This window comes from Coturnix japonica, chromosome 1 (assembly GCF_001577835.2).
Source record: "Coturnix japonica isolate 7356 chromosome 1, Coturnix japonica 2.1, whole genome shotgun sequence".
Taxonomy (NCBI): domain Eukaryota; kingdom Metazoa; phylum Chordata; class Aves; order Galliformes; family Phasianidae; genus Coturnix; species Coturnix japonica.
In genome coordinates this window covers 73,706,376-73,725,722 of record NC_029516.1, presented here as the reverse complement: position 1 = coordinate 73,725,722, position 19,347 = coordinate 73,706,376, and the positions used below count along the sequence as shown (strand labels likewise).

The following is a 19,347-nucleotide window of genomic DNA, read 5'->3' as shown; positions in this document are numbered from 1 at the left end:
TGTATTCAAGCTGTTTAAATCACAAGGTATTTAATTGATTTAAAAGAGTTGCCTGTATGGTGTGCAGGACCTTTGTGAAATCCACTGGAGTAGCAAATGTGAAAAGCAAAGAACAACTGCTGTGTTATTTCTTCTCAGGTATTCCTATTTCAGAGAGGTAAATGCTGTTCTTCTGCCAACATAGCAAGCTGCAAGCAATCCAGGATACTCCTGGGTTCTGTTAAGGATAATGTTCCGGTCCAGGTATTGGACAGACCAGCCAGAAGTAAAACATAACTGGACTTGGTGCTCACCAGTGCAGTAGATATCATTAAAGATGTTAAGATTGGAAGCAGTCTGGGCTGTAGTGACCACGGCGTGGTTAAGTGTGTGATCTTGAGTGCTGTGGGCCTGGCAAAGAGCAGAGTCAGGAGTGAAATTCTGGCTGTTTCAGGAGTCACTGGATGAGAACTCCTGGGAAACTGTCCTTAGGGACAAAGGAATGGAACAGAGCTGGCAGCTCTTTAAGGACACCTTTCTGAGAGCACAAGAGCTCTCCATCCCCCAGCATAAGAAATCAAGCAAAGGAGGCAGAAAACTGGCATGACTGAGCAAGGACCTTCTGACCAAACTGAGGGAAAAGACAGAAATGTACAGGCAGTGGAAGCAGGGATGGGTGGCCTGGAAAGAATACAGGGATGCCATTCAGACATGCAGAGATGGGATCAGGAAGGCTGATGTGCAAATGGAATCAAACGTGGCAAGATGTGAAAAGTAATAGGAAAGGGTCCTTTAGACACATCTCCTCCCCTTCAACTACTGTGCTGCTCCTGGGCTGCATTTGCTGTAGCTGTGATAGCAGCTGAGAGGAACTATGATTGAAAAACCAAACCACTTTGGTAGGCTGTAGGCTCCTTTCCATTGTAGCTGACTGCAACGGCCCAGTCATAGGTGGGAAAACTGGACCAAAAATGCTGTGTGTGGCAGCAACCACACACCTGCCAGCAGCTGGCATATCATTTGTCTCAGCCTTCAGCTTTGGCTGCCTCCGTGTGTGGGAAGGAAACAGCAGCAGAAGAAAGGACGGCCGCTCCTTTCCCAATTCTCCAGGAAGCAGAAGTATTTGCAAACGTAGCTATAACAGGGTTAACACCTCCCATTCACAGAGAGCATCTCCCTTTTTCTCTCCCCACCCTCATGCTGCACCACTCCCATCTCTCTGGAGACCCTGCAGCTTCTGCCCATCCGCCCAAGTTGAGCATTTCCATGGCAACCCGGCAGCTGGTGTCTAGACACTGAGAGAGATGCTGGGCCATGGAGCTGCAGGCCTTTTGCAGCCCCTCCCTGAGCCCATCGCCCACTCCTCCCTTCCCACCTCCTGCACACACAGATGCCGATGCAGGGTGGGATTTTGGTGCTGCTGGGGAAAAAATGGAGGGAGGGGAAATCCCTAAGCCAGGAGCTGGGCAGCCTGACAAAGTGCAAAGGCGGCTGGGATGACAGATCTGGGGCTGGCTGTTCTTTGAGGATTGAGCTGGAGCAGAAGGCTGCCCAGGCTGGACCCACAGTCATCAGCTGTGGCACTGGCAGAAGTGGGTTTTCCTCTTTTTGCTGGTACAACTGGGGTTGGCATACATGGGGCTGAAACAGAGGTAATGTGGTACAGGAGTGGGAGGCCAAAAATGCCATGTGTTGTGGCCATAGTCACCTTTTTGTTCTAACAGTCACCCCCTCACCAGCATGCCATATGCCTCCTTTACCAGCAGGATCTATGAACACAACACTTAACCACTCCCATTTCCCTGCTGCTTTGCCTACTGCTTCGCCTGCTCCTTGGGTCTGCCTATAAGTGAACAAGGGATTCCCTAAGGTTCTGGGAAAAATCTCTCAACCCATCTCCCTGGAGCAGGAACAGTCACTCCTCCGAGTTCCCCTTCTCTTTGCTTCCCAGCATAAATCTGTCAATCTACAGAAGCAGTGAGCGGGCAGGGCGTAGGATTTTAGCACTGTGTATGGTGCATAGCAGGGCTGACTGCAATGGGCTAACTTGGATCAGGAAGGGAGCTGTATAAGCAACAGCTCTGAACCCAAGCTGCATCTTATTTCAGTAATTTCAGACCTACCATAGTCTGCCTGGAAGCAGCTTCTGGCTGGCAAGAAGGACAGATGGATTGGGACAGATGAATCAAGCTGTGAAGCCTGGATCCAAATCTGGACCCAAATGTCATTAAAACTAGGAGATGCGTAGGTCACAGATTTCAAGGTATTCCTTACCTTCCAAAAAATGCCTCTCTCAGGGGTAAACGAGGGCTGCTTATCACGGGGCAGCAAAACCCAGATTAATATTTGGAAGCGAAGAGGAGACCAGACAAGGTGCAGGCTTTCACTCCCATTTCTGGCCAAGCTGTGTCTGGCAGAGGGCAGAGAGAAAAAGGAGTGAGTATGGCAAATGGACCCACACTGTGGCCAATGCTTGAGAAAGAACAGCTGTTGAGGAGGGATGGGCAATGCATTACCACGCAGACATGTTCAAGCCACACAATCAATATCAGCAATAATTATGCAAACAGTGGGAAAGCAGCAGAAGCAAAATTCCTGCATCTGTAGTAGAGTCCCACAGTGTTTATGCAATTTCTTTCATTTTGGCATCAGCTGCAGTAATTTGAAGATCTACAATGGAGCAGAAAGGAAAAGGGAAACAAAACCCAAGCCACCAGGCACAAAAGAAATGATCAGCAGAGAGGTTACTGCTTCTCTGGTCATAAACTGATGTCTGCTCTGATTTAATTAATCTTGGCAACTCAGATGGGAGCTGGGCAGGTCCCAAGAGACAGTATTTTACCCGGAAATCTACTCAACCTAATTTCACTAATGTAGGGCAGTGGGGAGACTTGGAGAGGAGCCTGCATGCTCAGCCATTAGAGTGCAGCACAGGCAAAGGCAGCTGGAGGTGCCACCATCCAGCCATGCTGTTGCCTGCATGCCTGCTGCGGCTCCACAGCAGCCAGAGCTGCATATGTTCAAGACGTTTGCTCACCAACAGAGTCCATGGATATGATTCTCCAGGAAATAAATAGAGTGCTGAGGGGCAGAAGCTCCCTAAGACCTTATTAAAGCAAGGACCTGTAGTTTATTTCTGTATCATTTCTCTCCCACGGACAAAGCACTTAAAATTCCCTGTCAGGTACCAGTTTGAGCTCTAGGTAAGAGGCAACTGTGAAGACAGAGCCCTTAAGCTGGAAAGCAAGCACACTTCAACCCCTTCCCACCGAGTAGCCCTGTCCCTTAAGCACTTGCATGGTCATAGCCTGAGGTTTATCCAAGACTATCCAAAAGATTTCTGCACACACTGACATTCGCTGACACTGCCTGAACATTTCTGAAGTCCGAACAATGGATGTGAGCACAGTGAGGCAGTGGATGGTGTGTTTCAGCAGTGGCAAAATCAGCATTGGAGCACCTCTGTTGGTGCAGATCTTGATGAGTGTGGCGTGCAGGCTCATGTCAAACAACCAACATCTGCCTCTGATGTCATGGGCCAACATAATAAAATGTGAGCCATTACTTTTGAAACAGCCCCCATAGGTTTGGTTAATAGCCTTAAAAACAGCTTGTTTATCTCCACTGACTGGAAAGGGGGAGCAGGGTGAGAAGACCAGATGATGATGTCTGTGCATATCGATGAATAGCGATGAATAGGGTCCTTATCCTCTCTATCCTCTCTTACTTCTACATTCCTATTCTGTGATGTCTCCCAGTGCATCCTTGTTTTGCCCTGTTCTAGGTCCATCTTAAGGGATAAGTCTGTGCCTCTTGCTTGTTCTCTCCATTGAGGGTGGGCATGGGCACTCTGATCTTGCAGGTTGAGACCTCACAAAGCTTGTATGTCCAGAAGGGGCAGCTTTAGACAGATGGAAATTTGACCACTTGAGATGACATGCTGTTGTACCTCAAGCAAGGTGCAGAACATTTTACCTCAATGCCCTGAATTCTCACCTTTGTTACCTTTTCCACCTAGTTCAACAAAGTGCAAAGTGAATGTGAAATGTCAAGGTTGTACAGGTCTGGCTGCATAATTGTACCTGTCCACTACAAGCCAACATGTGCAGCAGCCCAGAGTTCAAGGCAGTGGGAAATCAAGCCTGGTATCTGGTAAGAAGCAGTGGAAGAGAGCTTCTCTCTGATCTATGAGATCCCCCAGGATAAGTCTCTAATAATCTCCCCAGGGACACCTAGCAGACTTTACTGGGACGCTGAAAACTAGGTTGGAGAAAACCCCCGAGAACATACTACAGAAATAGCCTGCATCAAACAAACTGGTGAAGGATGAGTCAGGCAAAACTGTCTCGTCTCTCCTTGTGAATCATAAACTGCTATTAACTGGCCCTGATGTCAGTAGGTCTGTGCTGCAATGCTCCCATTGCTTCGGGAGAACCCTCTTCTTTTCACTGCTGTGATTTAGCAGTGCCACAGCTTGAACTTCATTTTTTATGCTGAGTTGTTTATCCTTTGTGATGTTACCTCTTGCTGAAGCTCATTACTGAATAATAACACCAGGTTGCTTCTTTTCCCTTGTCTTGAAGATCAATGGAATTGTGCTAAAGCTGCTAGGAAGTGAGGCATAGCTTAGCGGCAGCAGGGTGCACGTGTGAGTATGGTATTTCCCCTCATTGATTCAAAACCATATAAAATTAAAAGGAGAATGGCTAGATGAATTTGGCTCAATATTTGGCTCTTATTTATATTTGGGCCATTAATGAAAGTTTAAAAGTGACTCAAGGTTGTGCTCAGCATATGTTTAGATTTTTTTTTTTTCTGATTCCTTTCTGTTCAAGACTTGAATATGTAGTGAAGTGACTTCATAGCCTTTCTGCTGCTCCCTGACCTCAGAGTCAGTCCAGGCTATTTCAGCATGACATAAATAAATGCTATGTCTGCCTACTGCCAACTGCCCCCAGAGAAGAACACGGGGGTCAGCAGGGCTCCTGTGCAGCCAAGAAATACATCTGCCAGCCAAGGTCCTCTAGGTGCCACAGATACTCCCTGAAAATCAGATTTGCTTATGTAGTGAGCCAGCAGGGACAGTATCATGAGCTATCCCACATCATTCCATCATTTTCAGTAAGAAAGTGCAAACATATTTAAAACATGAAATGTTGTGGCTGGGACTTGTGTTCCTTAAGCTGTGTTGTCCATCCTTTGCTGATCTTCCATTTATCTTGCATTTATGTATGGGAAAGCAGAGCTTTTGTCTTACTGGGATCTAGACTAGCAAAGCTGCTGGCTAATGATATTCTTTTGGCCCACACTGAGTTTTAGATGGCCATGAATGCTCTCAGCTCCATAATTCAACATGTGCCCTGCTATGAATGCCTTGGAGAAAAGTAGGATTAAAGGGATTCCCTGCCCTCTATGGGGAGTGTGATTGAATCATTCAGAAATATTAACCAAACTAAGGCAAGACAGTCTGCTTTGCAATCCTGTCTGTTTTTACATCCCATTTTTATCAGTAGTCTATTTTGTCTTCAGTTCATGCTTGTAGCTGTACCATATATAGAAAGGTCTTTAAGAAGCACTCTGTTTTGCTGCTCGGTATCAGGGAAAAGCAAGTGCTTAGAAGCTTTTGCTGGAAGTCAGAATCTCAGGCCATGGTACTGAGTGATGGGGATGTTCTCAAAGAATTTTTCTTACTAGAAAATCAATGTCTGAAGTTCATTAAGACAAAAGGTGTTTTAAGTTCCAAAAGCAGAGAGGTTGATGAAGTTGATTCAGAGTGGGATGTTACACCTTAAAAGTGATGCACGTGGAAGTGGTGCATAGAAAGGCATATAAAAGAGAGGCTAAGGAGCTGAGGGAGAGAGGGGTATGAGAGCTGCTGCACCTGCTGCCAGTGCTGGAAGCAAATACAAGTCTGCCATCTGATGGCATCGAATGGACCAGGCAAAAATGCATAATCAGTCTCAGTCAGGAGTGGTTCACATCCCATATAGTATTCTGACTAGTGATAAACATGGATGTGAGGATGCTTACCTTCACAAACTAAACCATGTCAAGTGAACATCTGTAACGTTAGGCTGACAGTGTGGGTAGTAGTGTGGTTTTTGAATATTCCAATTAGCTTTGCTCCAGACAGCTCTCAGACACATCCTTTCTTGTTCTGGAGAGCAAGGATTTAGCCATATGGACATGAGTTGAGCGGTGCCAGGTAGCTCCAGGGCAAAAGAGCAAACCCTGGTCCATTTTATTTGTTAATGTAACACAACACGATACTCCATCACAGAAGCCAGGAAGTGGTTTGTTCAAGGGGATCCCTGAGTCCAACAAAAGTACATTGATGATGTAGAGGTATATCAAGCACCAGCACTGCAGTATGTGACATATCACTTCTGTGCCTCATCCTGCACCACCCAACCATTTGGCACTTATTTTCTCCACTGTTTATCCTAAACCTGGAGTGATACTCCTTGCTTTATCTTTCCACAGTGTTAGTACATATATTTGGGTGGATTGAGGAATAGTTAGCATAGAATGGAAAGAACTGGAGGTAGAACAGACCAACAACTGCAGTGCACTAAGACCCTTTGCATTATCCTGCAGCCCTCTGCTGAACCACTGCCTTGTTCCTCCTTACTGCCTCTGTCTTCCCCTCAATGCTATTTCCCTGTTGTTATTGTGGTATTGCAGACCCAACCTCCATTTGCATTCACTTCTTTCTGCCAGGCACTCTGCCTTTGACAGAAGAGCCCAGAAAACTGGAGAGGACAGCCTCCTGTCCAAAGGCTCCCATTCATTGTTTCTGTTTGGTGTATGAATTACAGGTTACAACTTTTTTTCCCTCTTTCAAGCTTCTGAGAAGTTCAGTAGCAGTAATTAGAGCTGAGAAATTCAATGGTGATTGGTACAGCCAGCAGGTGTGATAAAAGGGTAATTCAGACACTGGATCGAGCTGGTTTCACCCTACAAGCCAAGAGCTTCATCAGTGCATGTGGCGAAATGAATGAGAGCTGGCTGACACATCAGCAGGAGGCTGGACTTAGAGCTCTAGGCATCTCCTCCCAGTTGCACCTGGTTTCTGGTAGGGATGGAGATTCCATGTGAGAGCCATGCACTCATCTGCTAGGCTGAACCTGGGCATCTTCTTCCCATGCCACAGAAATGCCAGAAACCTTGAGGCCTGAGTCTCCTTTGGGAGAGAGAAGCCCAAAGCCATGCAGTTTTGTTGTGTGATGGCTGTGTGCGTGCGCAGGATGCTCTAGATTGTGGCTGACTAACACTGAACCATCTCTTTCCCCACTAGATGCTGTAGAAGAAACCAAACCTACTGAAAGTGCCCAGCAGGAAGAGGTGAAAGAAGAAGAGAGCAAGGCGGACCAAGAAAATGCCTGAACATTAAGAAATGACTCCCCGTTACCCCTCCCTCCCTCCCCCTATCCTCTATCCTTCCTTCCCGCCCCAATCTTGATCTCCCCCCCTTCCTGCTCACGTCTGTGAGCCTGTCCGTTCCCCTCCCATTCCCACTTAAACCCTTTTTCTCTCTGTGTGGCAAACATTTAAAAAAAAAAAAAAAAAAGAAAAAAAGAAAAAAAAAAAAGCAGGAAAAATCCCAGTCAAACAGTGTGGCTTAAACATTTCTTTGTTTCTTGGTGTTGTTATGGCGAGTTTTTTGGTAATGATGATCCAATCATTTTGGGAAAATTCTTGCACTGTATCAGAGTTCTTTGACCTGGCGCGTGCGTGTGTCTGTCTGCCCACCGCGAGCGCTCTCTCTCTCTCTCTCCTCTCTCTCTTCTCCAAGTGTGTGTGTGTGCAATGTTCCGTTCATCCGAGGAGTCCAGACTTACCGAGTGAGTTAAAACAAAAGCAAAGCAGGAAAAGAGAAAAAGAATAGTAATCCTTTTCTTCCTTTTTCAATGTGATGGAATGAACGAAAGAAAAAAAAGCAAGCTTAACAAAACAAATGAACAAACAATAGTACTAAATCCCGTTTTCTTTTCAGAACTAGAACAACAACAACAACAAAAAATGTGCCAATTAGCATAATGCTTGGCTCCAGGCTCCTTTTTCAAACTGAACAATAATTATAATAAATGAGAATAATGATCATTAACATCGCCGTGTCGCATTTCTATGCTGCTGTATGTCCTGCTGGCCTCTGCATGCAGACCACTCTTTGGTGGCCTGCTTGCTTCGTGGCCCCACTCTGCTCTTCAGCCACTGCTCTACCATTGGTCAGAGGCTGAGCACTCTCCTTGGCATCACTCAGGGGATTTTCGAGGGGAGCAGGCTTTGATTTTGAGATGCCATTAGCAATGAGTGAGGCATTAGCTTAAGAAAAGAAGGAAAATTGATCTTGGGAAAGATCAAAAGAAGTGTGCCTCCAGGAGTCCTCTGAGTCCTGTTTTAGGGGAGCACGGTGACCTCAGAGGAGTGATCCCAGGCAGCCACATGGGTGCCATCTGAGGGACCAGCTTTGGTCCACACTGAAGCTCTGAGCCCTGCCAAGGAATGCACTGAGGGCCAGGAAGGGCCAGGTGCCCCCCCGGTGCTTTCCTCACTGGGATGGAAATTAAGTTGTTGTTGACTGATGTGGCATTGTTCTCCAAAGATATTCTGTTTGGCAAAATGTATCGGGACAGTGCAATAAGTGCATAGGCACGTGGTCAGGGTGAGGTCTGGTGGTCAGAGCCAGCCAACAGCACTTGGAGGAATTTTTGTCCCTTGCTGCCTGGCAAAACCTAGGTTTAATCACCCAGCCTGGGCTTCAGCTGACTTGGCCACCTTCTGCAGCCTGCTCTAAGCACAGCTGATGCTGGGCTTTTCAGCTGAGCACCGTTGCATGTACCTCCTGCCCGCTGCCTACAGGAGGCGGGATTGTCCCCAGCCCAGTGCCCACCAGACCTGGCCTTTCATGGTGAAGGATGGGCAGCCTAAGGCCAAATGGCTGCTGGGATTGCCAAAAAATGCTGTTGGCAGGACAAGGATTAAAGTGGCCTAGAAGCAGTAGCACCAAAAAATGGGTCTGCTGACAGCCCCAAAGTCTGGCTAATTCCTGCTTCCTTTGTTCTGCTCCATCTCTTTGTTGGAAACAGGGAGAAAAGATGAACTGTGTCTCCTCAGAGTGAATCCCTTTGAACTGCTGACTGGATGCGCCATCAAAATGTGTAGGGATTCATTTCCATACGCTTCCTGGCCTTGTGTGGAAATAAGAGAGAGAGAGAGCGGGAGGACTGAAAAAAGAGAGGGAAAGAGAGAGTGGGAGAGAGATTGGACAGAGATTTTTTAAAACAGGGATTAGAGAGAGGAAGGGAAAAAAAAAGACTTTAGAGTGGATAGATGGATGATAGGGAGAGAGAGGGGAGTATAGCTAGAGTAAGAAAGGTTAGAGTGAAAAAGGTGAGAGAGAGACAGGAAGAAATTAGGTAACATGGAGCAATAGGTGATTGATAGCGATAGTGAAATGTAGCTAGCTGAAGTAGATTAGACAGACTCAATAGGTAGAAAGATGGGCTGACTGACAGATAGGTATTGTGTCATACTTCATAAACGATATATATGCTAATATTCCCATGTCATGATGGGTAGTAAACCCTGAGACACCTTCCAGCCTGACCTCAACTCAGCAAATGTAGCGCGGACATCAAGCACTGCTTGGACCGTATGCCAGGTCTCACAAGCCTGCGGATGGGGTATGGGAGGGAGAGCGCTCTGATGGGCACGGGGCACACCAGGAGAGGGGCAGAGTATGTTTGCTGTTCATAGCACGCTGTGTGCCCGGCCAGGATGCTGCGGACGCTCTGTGACTCTAGCACCGCATGGAGAGGAGCGAGGTTCAGCTCTCAGGAGTGCGGGAGAGATGTTCAGGAGGAGGCAGGAAGGAGAAAGCATGGCTTTTATTTGACCTCATCTCCTGTCATGACCATTCGGAAGGGTTTACTTAAGGGTTGCGTGTCTGCAAAGACCTCTTGGTATCCCTGCTCTTCTGACTTCAGACCCCAAACCTTCCATCTTCCCTCCATTTTATTATTACTATTTTTCACTTTATCAGGAAAAGAAAACAACCTCTTATGTCTTCCTGGACATAGACCTTCCTCCCTCCTTGATAAACAGAAACATTTTCTCTCCCTCGGGGATGTTTTAACTTTGCATTTTGCATGTTGCTTCCCCTTTGGCTGATGGCTGGGGCATTGCGTGTGTTTTGCCACCGTTTGTAAGAACATACTTTGCCATGTTGCTTAGAGAACAAAGGGTTGGGTTTTGTGTTTTCTTTTCCCCCCCATGAAGAGAATGGGGTATGTGGTTACCAACTGCAAACCTAAAAAAAAAATTGAATACTAATTCCTCTCCCTTGGTTCCAGTTTAAAATTTACTGGCTGTAACCAAGCACCCCCCAATCCTTCTTATTGTACCGTGTCCTGATCCTGCCAGAGAGTCAGGGCAAAGGGAGCGTGAGAGAGAGCGCAACAGACAAACCCTGCCTTGAGCACGAGGTGGTTTCATGTGCAGTACACAAGATTTGTATAGGAAGTTGGGCTGTCTGCAGGGTACAGGAAGAGAGAGCAGAGAAAAGCATTTGGATTTCCTTGCGTTGCCTCTTCAGCCAGATTTTAACAGCTGAAAGGAAGCAGTTCAAAGGATGTAGCACAGGATGGAAACTGGAAGGAAAACAGGGGTATTTGGGGAATGAGTTTTCTAGCAGGGTATCAAGTGAGCTGAGAGCAGCACAAAAGGCAGGAGGTCACAGAAATGAAGAGGGGAGCGGGGAGTATCCAGCAGAGTAGCTGGAGCTTTTCTACTGCTTCTACTGCAGCAACAGATGTGTATCTGTTCCTCTTTCCCTGAAGAGTACATATCCTGCTTGAAGGTGCCTGTGGTTGTTGCTTTGTATATGGAAAGGGAAGGGGATGACAAGGTGACTCCTACAGGGAAGATGGTGCCTGGCCTCATGCACAGAGATGAGTCCAGGAGGGACTTCTTGTGACTCTGTAGTGAGATGTAATAGTGATCCATACCTGTACTGAATGTTCCTAACAGCTGTAGGCCGGCTCTTGACATTTCACCTCATCTAGATTAAGCCTTGGAAAACCATAAAAAATCCAAAGCTAACAGCCCCCCTGCCCCCCTTCAGTGCAATGAACCATTTGCTTGAATTTGGTCTGCTTTTCAATGCTTGTGGCATCCACGGACTTGATGCACTGATAGAATGTAAAAAATCCACAACACCTGGAAGCATTGCATCAGCCAAGAAGATCCTCTGTGAGCCACTCTCCAAAGGGAGGGAAGTGCATCCTGCTGGGACCCCTCCAGACCCTGTGTTTTCCAGCACCAAACCCTAACACAGCCCCAGGAGAGGCCTTAGCTGGAAGGAAATCGTCTACAATGACTACATGAGCACTGTCTCTAGGGGAGCGTGTTGCTGTAGATGAAAGAAATGACCATAATTTAGGAAGAAAGGAAGGAAGAAAAGCATAAAATGAGGTAGTTTGGTGTTTTTTTTCGGTGCTCTCCGAATGGCACATTGTAGCGCATGAGGCTTTTCGTACCAAAGGTCTGGTGTTTGTCATAGGAGTCTTTGGAGGAAGCACTGAGGCTGTGGTTTGCAGAGGTGGAGGGAAGGCTCTTGTGAACCGTCTTGGCCAAGAGTCCATTTGGTGACCACCTGAGCTCAATGACTTGGGGTGGCGGTGGCAGGGTCCTCTTCCAGGCCTGTGCTAGATTCCCCACTTTTCCGCATTGCCACATTAGCACTTTCACTGGATATTTAGAGCACCTCAGGACTGGTTCTCCTCTCGCTCACACTGGGGTAACTCAGGAGTCGCTCCACTGGAAGCAGTGGTGTTAATCTGGTGTGAAAATAATGCAAGAGGAGGATTCAACTCCTCGGGGGGAGTTTTCCAGGTCCCCGAGGGGGAAAAACAAATATCAATGGGAGTTACATGTCTAACTGCCACTTGTGCCTGTGAAAGTCTGCCCCTTACCTACCCATATGTATATAGGGTATCATTTTCAGAATAACCCAAGTGACATGGGTGTTTGAGAGTGTATGTTTCACTGGCTTTCAAATAAACTTAATGCTCCTAAGGCCCAGATTCTGAAGGACGTCCAAGCTTCTATCTACAGCACATGTCAGGGCTAAAATTCTAGAGTCGTTTTGGAAAAAAAGGAGCTAAAGATCCCCAAGTCATTTAGGTGACCCTGAAAACACTACCCTCTATCCATTGTTCAGGGTGTTGATCTCAGGTCATGTGCGAGCCTGCATTCTTACCTACGATGCTTTATTACCACATTCCTCTGTTGAGCAATACTCGGAAGAAAAGGTGAAGGCTGAGATTTGCAGAACTGGATAGTGACCGAGTGGTTTACAACTGGGGCACAAACTATAGGTCCTCAATGTATTCTGAGCATCAAGATTGATGTATTACACACCCATAACCACTGGTCACTTCAAAAAATCCCAGCCCGAGATCCTGACTGCTCTCATAAAGGAAAATCCTAGGATAGCCGTTCATCCAATAGCTTGGTTTTTCTGCTCATGCCTGTTCCCAATGAACAAAACACATCCCTATGCATCACCTAAGCCCTATTTTGAGGAGTTACACTGGCATACAGCTGAAGTAACACAGTGGTAAATCAGGGCCCGAAGAAGAAGGCTACAGCCTAGAGAGTGTAAAGAACTGTGACGTGTCTGGAAGCTAATAAGAGCAGAACTTGACGAATAGAGCGGCCCATTTCCGATGCTCTTGTGTGAGGATCTGGAAAGAGTCTCTCACTCATTGTACTTGTGCATTATGAATGTGTCCATCTGCAGAGATCTAATGTACACATATGTCCTGAATATTGTCCTAAGGTTGCAAGCTTCAAAACTGAGCAGAAAACATTCCCGAGAAGTGAGAATAATACAGATGTCTGTATTTGAAAAATTGGTTCCAATAAAGTCTCTCACTTATAGATACGTGCTCTGGTGTGCAGTTATTTGCTCCTGGAATAGCAGTTTCTCCCTCTTGTAGATTCTCAGTGCTCGTCTGACAAATCTCATTCCATTTTCCCTCGCCCTTCCCAGTTAAGTCCTGTTACAGTGGAAAGAAATACTTTCTACTTATTCTCTCTGGCCAAAACAATTATGTTAAAATGAAAGTGAGAAGTAAAAGGCCTGCTATGGTTTTACTGTTGATAAATATCCGTTGAGGTAGAAGACATAGTACCAAAGCAAGATGTGGTCTTCCCATGCAGAAGTACCAGATATTTATATAATAAGAAACACATCTAACCACAGATTCTCTTGACCCAGGAAAGATTTGTGGCCAACTGGGTGCTCCCCAAGATGTGGCCGTGTGCTTTCAGCACCGCGGATCTGTATCACGTCTGCAGCAAAGTGCTGGGCCTGGGATGTTCTGGGTAGAGGAATTCGAGTGGTGATGTGACTCACCATTAAGGAAGGCACCCAGCATGTTTAAGGAAAAGCAAGTATCATATTTTTTAAATGATCAAACAATCTGTTGGTTGTTTTTATTTTATTTTGTTATTTGATGGTGTTTTCTATGCAACTATACCTAAAGGTACCAAATCCCCCATAGGAACTGAAGCTTCGGTAACCCACTGGGAAATACCAGGAGCTTTTCAGATAAGAATACATATTTCAGCACCTTAGGAATCCCACCAAGTTCTTTCCTTTAGCATCAGTTTTGTGCCAAGTGCAATAAAATATGAACAGAACAGTGATTCCTGAAGCTGTGCAAGGCTGCTGCCTTTAATACTGTGCTGTATATGTCAGCAGCTCAAGAGCAGAGCTGAAATCAGACATTTTTTATCTCATCTGTTCATCCCAGGAAGCTTTGCAAGCACAATTAAGAAACCGTTTGCATCTCCTCTCTGAAATACAGCAGCTGGCTTAGCAAGGGCCCAGGAAAATTCCTGATGGGGCTCCAAGGAGCTGCCTGGGAAACAGAGCAGACCTCAGCATCTCACATGGGCTCTGGACAATGTGCCAATTTGCAAATGAAAATGACACAATTAGATGTCTGTGTTCTTGCATGTAATCATCAGTTGCCCCATGGCTTCTCCAAAAAAGGCGTGGACTCCAGCTTGTGTGCAAACAAATATTTAGCATTCAAAATCAAGTGGTTTCAATTAGCCACAGAGCTGGATTGCAGGGCTCAGCCCTGGCAGACTGGATTTGCTTTGGTGGGATGAAGCACTGGCAGGGGCAGGTGAAGGCCTCCCTCCAAGTGAATGGCTCCCTGGGGGTGGCAGGGCTGCCTTGCGCTCTGCAGGGCAGTGTGGGGGCAGGAGACTGAACAGTTAGCCCTTGGCACATGTGTCCGCAGAGACTCTCAGCTGCATATCAGTCCTCACCAGAGCCTTTCCAACCAGGCACACAAAGCTCCTTGGGCATCCTTTCCAGTGTCACGCTCTTGCCACTATGTGGTGGAATTGATATTCTGCCCGAACTGTACAAAATGAGGCTCACCTTGGATGTGGATCCCCATCGCCTCCCTGTCCAGGTGCACAGCCTCCTCTGGGAGGTTTTTTTATGCACATGATCTGTATCAGCAGTCTCCCCGTGACTGCTGTGAGGTGTGGGCAGATGGATATGTTTCTGGTTCCCATGGCATTGCCCACACTTATCCCACACCTTGCTGGGAGATGTCCTCTCCTTGGAGAAAGCACACCCAGAGCTTCAGAAGCGTCTCAGGGCAGAAGATGAGTTGTTTTCACTCTCATTTCTAAGTCTGCTTTCTTTTGTGTTGCAGGCAGCACCAAGCACCACATGACAGACATTTACTGTCTCCTGATCAGTTACACTTTGCCCTGTTTTACTGTCATATACAAGGCTGGCATCCAGACTGACAGAAGCTGCTGCCCTCTGAAGAAGAGCAGGAAATGCCAGACAAAGGAAATTGCGCACTTCTGTACCTCAGATCACTTTTGTTTATCAAAAATGAAATTATTTTTTCTGTTCATAGGACTGTTTTTGTTCATTAAAGAGGAAATAATTTTAATTCCGTTTGGCACAGAGTGGTGAGCATGAATAATAGAAAGTCAAGGCAGTGAAAGCCTGGTTCTCTCCAAGGAGTAGCACTGAATCTGCAGTGCAGTGACAGGGTTTGCAGAGGTGGCAGCTTGTACCAGACAAGCTGCAGTAGCTGCAGAAACAGGCGGGTTTCAGAGTGCTTTAGTCTATAAATGAACCAGCCTACAACCCAAATTACAAGCTGAGTACAGGTAGAAAGGCACTGCTTCGAGCTTAATTTAATTATGATAATTGATGAAACAAGTTATGAGTAAAATGTAATTAGGCTTTTGGGAACCATGGGTGGATGCTAAGCCAGGAGAGAGATAAGAGTCATTATCTTTTGAGGGAGAGAGGAGGGGTGGTGCAGGCCATTGCTGTTTGGGTAGCAGAGGGAGGTTGTCTGGGCTGAGGTACAAACTGCTGCTGAAGTCTCTACTGAGTTTATGATTCTCTTCTTTTTTTCCTCTTGAGATGGTCATCTTCTGAAGGATTTGGTGGCCATCCTTAGGCCAAAAAGTGATAAGTGCAATCATGGCCTGAGAGGGTGCTGGGGTCTAACAGGGCAGACATTAGTGGTTTGGGTTGTGGAAAGCTACTCCTTCTGGAAGCCATGGAGCAGCAACAGGACTGAGAATGGGTCAGGTTGGGGTTCCTCTGGGGACCACCATCTGGTCACCAGTGCCAGCTCAATGCTAGATGGTAAAAAGTAGTCTTAAATGACCCTGTAGGCTCACTAGGCCCTAGGATAAACCCACTGACCACAGAGATACAGCTGCTATGTTTTATGCCTGAGGAGGAGGATGAGTGAGGCAAAGGCAGGTAGGGAAAGATGGTGGGGCATGTGGCATGATGCTGTGCATGGCAGGGTGGTGGTGGTGGCCTGGAGACAGGAGCTCTCTCTCTCACCATCTCCAGCCACTGCTGGGCAAATCCACACTCCCCACCCGCCTTCCCTTTTCCAGCTGAGATCCCATTAATAAGGCTTTCCAGCTTGTCACTTCCACACTGAATCCTTTGAAAGCTGTGCTCCTTTGGGCCCATTGGAGGGGGGAACTGTCTCTGCTGAAACATATGGGGCTGTCAGGCTGCGTCTGGCTGTTGCTTTGCAAGCTGCCTCCATGCTCACCGTTTGCTGACTGCAAGAGAAACTGCCCAAAGCCCGTGGTAATGGGGATGGGGCTGAGGGAAGGTGACAAGGTGACAGGGAGAGAGAGTGGGCTGCTGGAGGAGAACACAGGGTTCAAAGCCAGCCAAAAGGATGTGAAAGGGCAGCTGGGACCAAACCAGTATGAGAGTGGGAAGGGCGGCAGGGCAGAGGATGGTCAGGTAATGATCATTGGGTAGGTACCTTGGACTAGGCTGCAGCAGCATTAGATACAATGGATGGTGGCATTATTCAGGCCTGTCTGGGGAAGGAGGAGATGACAGTAGTGCTGGATGGATGTGTGGACAGCAAGGTGTGGGATACGGGGTGAAAACTATATGATCACATCAGCCTGGAAACTACTGGGTGCATTCCTGACATTGCCTGGATGCCGCTGAAATCTCTCATTAACCAGTGCACCCTCCCCCGCTCCATTTGCAAAGACTGAAGAGGATTTAATGGAGTCCCTTGACTTTTCCCTCTGAAATATTCATGGGTTTTAGCAGTCCATTTCATGCTCACCTCCTCCTCCATTAGAGAGCATCGAAGAGGGACTGAGTAAAAAGTAGGCTGCCATGGAGCCAGGGAGGCAGAGGAAAGGACTTGAGCCTCTGACCAAAGCTGCTCCTGTCTCTTTTGCTGGGCCCTCAAAATGAGCCCAGGGCAGCATGCGCAGGAAGGTGATTAATACAGCAGGAAAGGAAGGAAACCAATTAGGCAGAGCACTCCCCGGAGCTGCTGCCCCGACCCTGTCACAGACGTACAGCCCATGTCTGTCTCCCTGCCTGTCTTCCTCATCTGCGAGGCCAGGAGCTCTACAGGAATTGCACAGGCTGATGGAAAATGCCTGGAGGCAATTAGCTCCCTCCTTGCCTCAGTACTGAGGCTGTGCTGGGATACAGGGAAAGCCCAGAACTTCGGGGAGAGAGTGCAGAAGTGTTCTGGATTTCAGATGCTCGGTTCCAGACACAGCAAAGGTCCTGCTGGAAAAAAAGGGTGTGATAAACAGTGTCACTGCACTCTGTTGGAGGAAATGCCTCAGAAGATCAGGGCCAGGTGGGGTCTGTGCATCCAGCCCTTGCACAGAGCAAGAGCAGTCAGACTTCATGGCACAACCTGCCATGTTATCAATTAGATCCTTTGCAGGTGTTCTCACTTCCTCTTTCTTGTCTTCTCCCTCTCTGGTTCGATGTTTCCCAAATGAAAATCACAGAATCGATACTCAACCACTGGGCTCCCAATTCTGTCTGGCAGTTAAAAACCAACACAGCTGCAGTCCCACCAGCACCTATTTACCTCACTTTCAAAGCTCTCTTCAGGCTGCTTCCCCTTCTCTCCCTCCCCATCACACACGTGCATATGCCCCGGGAATCAGCTGTTTGTGTAAGTGCTTGCAGGATGTTCCACATCTTCCTGAAGTGATAATCAGCGTGCCCGGAATCAGCTTAATTACTAGGTATTCATCACACGCCCACAGGCTCTGCCACAGAGCCCTGCGAAGCAGCATTGCTATGAATGAGTCTGCATGTTTTTACCCTACTGCAAAACGATGCTCCCAACCACGCACCCAAGAGGGAGGGGAGTCCGGTTGTGTGTTGCAGAATCCACCTGTACCTTCTCAGGTGATTTCACTGAGATACCAAGGACAGGTGGAAGAAGGATTCAGGCTTCCTTTCATTGCTCTGTTGGCCTGACAGGGTCTGGATGCTTCATGCAACAGTGGCCATCTTTATTTTCTTCCTGGTGGCGCTGCACTAGCAAAACTCGCTTGACAAGCCTATTGTAATATTGCACAGACTGGAAGAATTTGAGACTATTCACAGAAAACTAAAAGAGGGAAGAATTAGATTAGATTTCAGGGGAGATTTTTTCACTGAAAGGGTGGTAAGGTGCTGGAACAGGATGCCCAGAGAGGCTGTGGATGCCCCATCTCTGAAAGAATTCAAGGTCAGGATAGGGCCCTGTGTAGCCTGAACCTAGCCATGTGGCAGCCATGCTCACAGCAGGGGTTTGGAAGTGGATAATCTTAGATGTTCCTTCCAATTGAAGCCATTCTATGACTCTATGATTAAGACCATTCTTCTCTGGATGTTGGATTTCCCAGGGAGCCTGGGGACTGCAGAGCCCAGAATCAGGAACCCCTTTTGCCCCACCATCACAGGGCAGAAAGTCCCCTTTCATTTAAAACACAAACTCAGGTCTTAGATGTGCCCTGAACTACCAAAATAACATTGTGGTCTGAAGCCAGGAGGAAGCCAAGAAACACAACCTCACGTCTTGCCCACGAGACACGTAAGATGTGACTTATCCTCTCTGTTCTTACAGGAAAATTGCAGTGAGCTCATCCCTCAGGAGCTCGTACAGATCAGATCAATAATTTCTCTGCTCCAGAGTATTTATTCTGCGGGGGTGAGGACGGGAATAAAACATCCCCTTAAGCTTTGTTAAAAATACACACCACAAAGACAAGCTGCCTTCTGGGGGTAAAAGTGTCTCCTGGGATGATCTCTGGAGAATGCCCCTGCTGATAAAGCACTCAGTGGGGAAAAGGCCCCTGGGGAGCATCTCTGCAGAGAGCACTTTACTAAGGGTGGTGCCCCAGGGGAGCATCCACACACCTTTACAGCTCACTCAGCTCCTTATCCATAGTCTCTCCATGCCCGTTGCACATGGGGTTGATGGGCAAACCACCACCCTCTCTGGTTACCCTTTTATTATTATCTGAATTTAACATGTGAATGGGCAATGGGGGGCTCCTCCCCTCACCGTGCTGGGGAAAAAGGGGTTGGGGCAGCAGCCCGCAGGGTGCTGCAGTGTTTGGAGAGAGGGCAGCCAGACAGCCATGCACAGATGGAAGGAGCTCTGTGCTGTGCAGACACACCAGCTCTGCCTTTTTCTGCTGCTGAGACTGCTGAAGGGGAAAATAAGATTTGCCTTTTGTTCGGCAAGCCTCGTGGCAAGCTCAGCTCTGCAGCTGGTTGAAAGGAAGCACCTGCTCCTGGCTCATGTGCTCAGCCATGAGAGACCCCAAAAGCTACCCCTTCTGTACAGCCTGCATGATCTGACACCTGTGCTGTGGTAAAGGTGCTGCATCCCTGCCACTGGGATCTCATTCTCCTTGGCAGCTCTCAGTGCTGCCCCACTTGTCATGGAGAAAGCCACATGTCAAGTGATGCATTGGGATCCATCCTTTTCTAGGCTGGACTGAAAACCC

At 47.4% G+C, this 19,347-nt stretch overlaps 1 protein-coding gene across 2 annotated transcripts in view; it reads left to right on the top strand.

The window, feature by feature from the left end:
* The window catches only part of GAP43 (growth associated protein 43), a 54,074-nt gene extending 41,150 nt beyond the window's left edge, over positions 1 to 12,924 (top strand). For both annotated transcript variants that reach the window (XM_015875976.2, XM_015875967.2), the window contains one exon: positions 7,277 to 12,924. In XM_015875976.2, the coding sequence (XP_015731462.1) occupies positions 7,277 to 7,365 (89 nt within the window). In that variant the 3' untranslated portion in view covers positions 7,366 to 12,924. The remainder of the gene's footprint in view (positions 1 to 7,276) is intronic.
* The last annotated feature ends 6,423 nt before the right edge of the window (positions 12,925 to 19,347 follow it).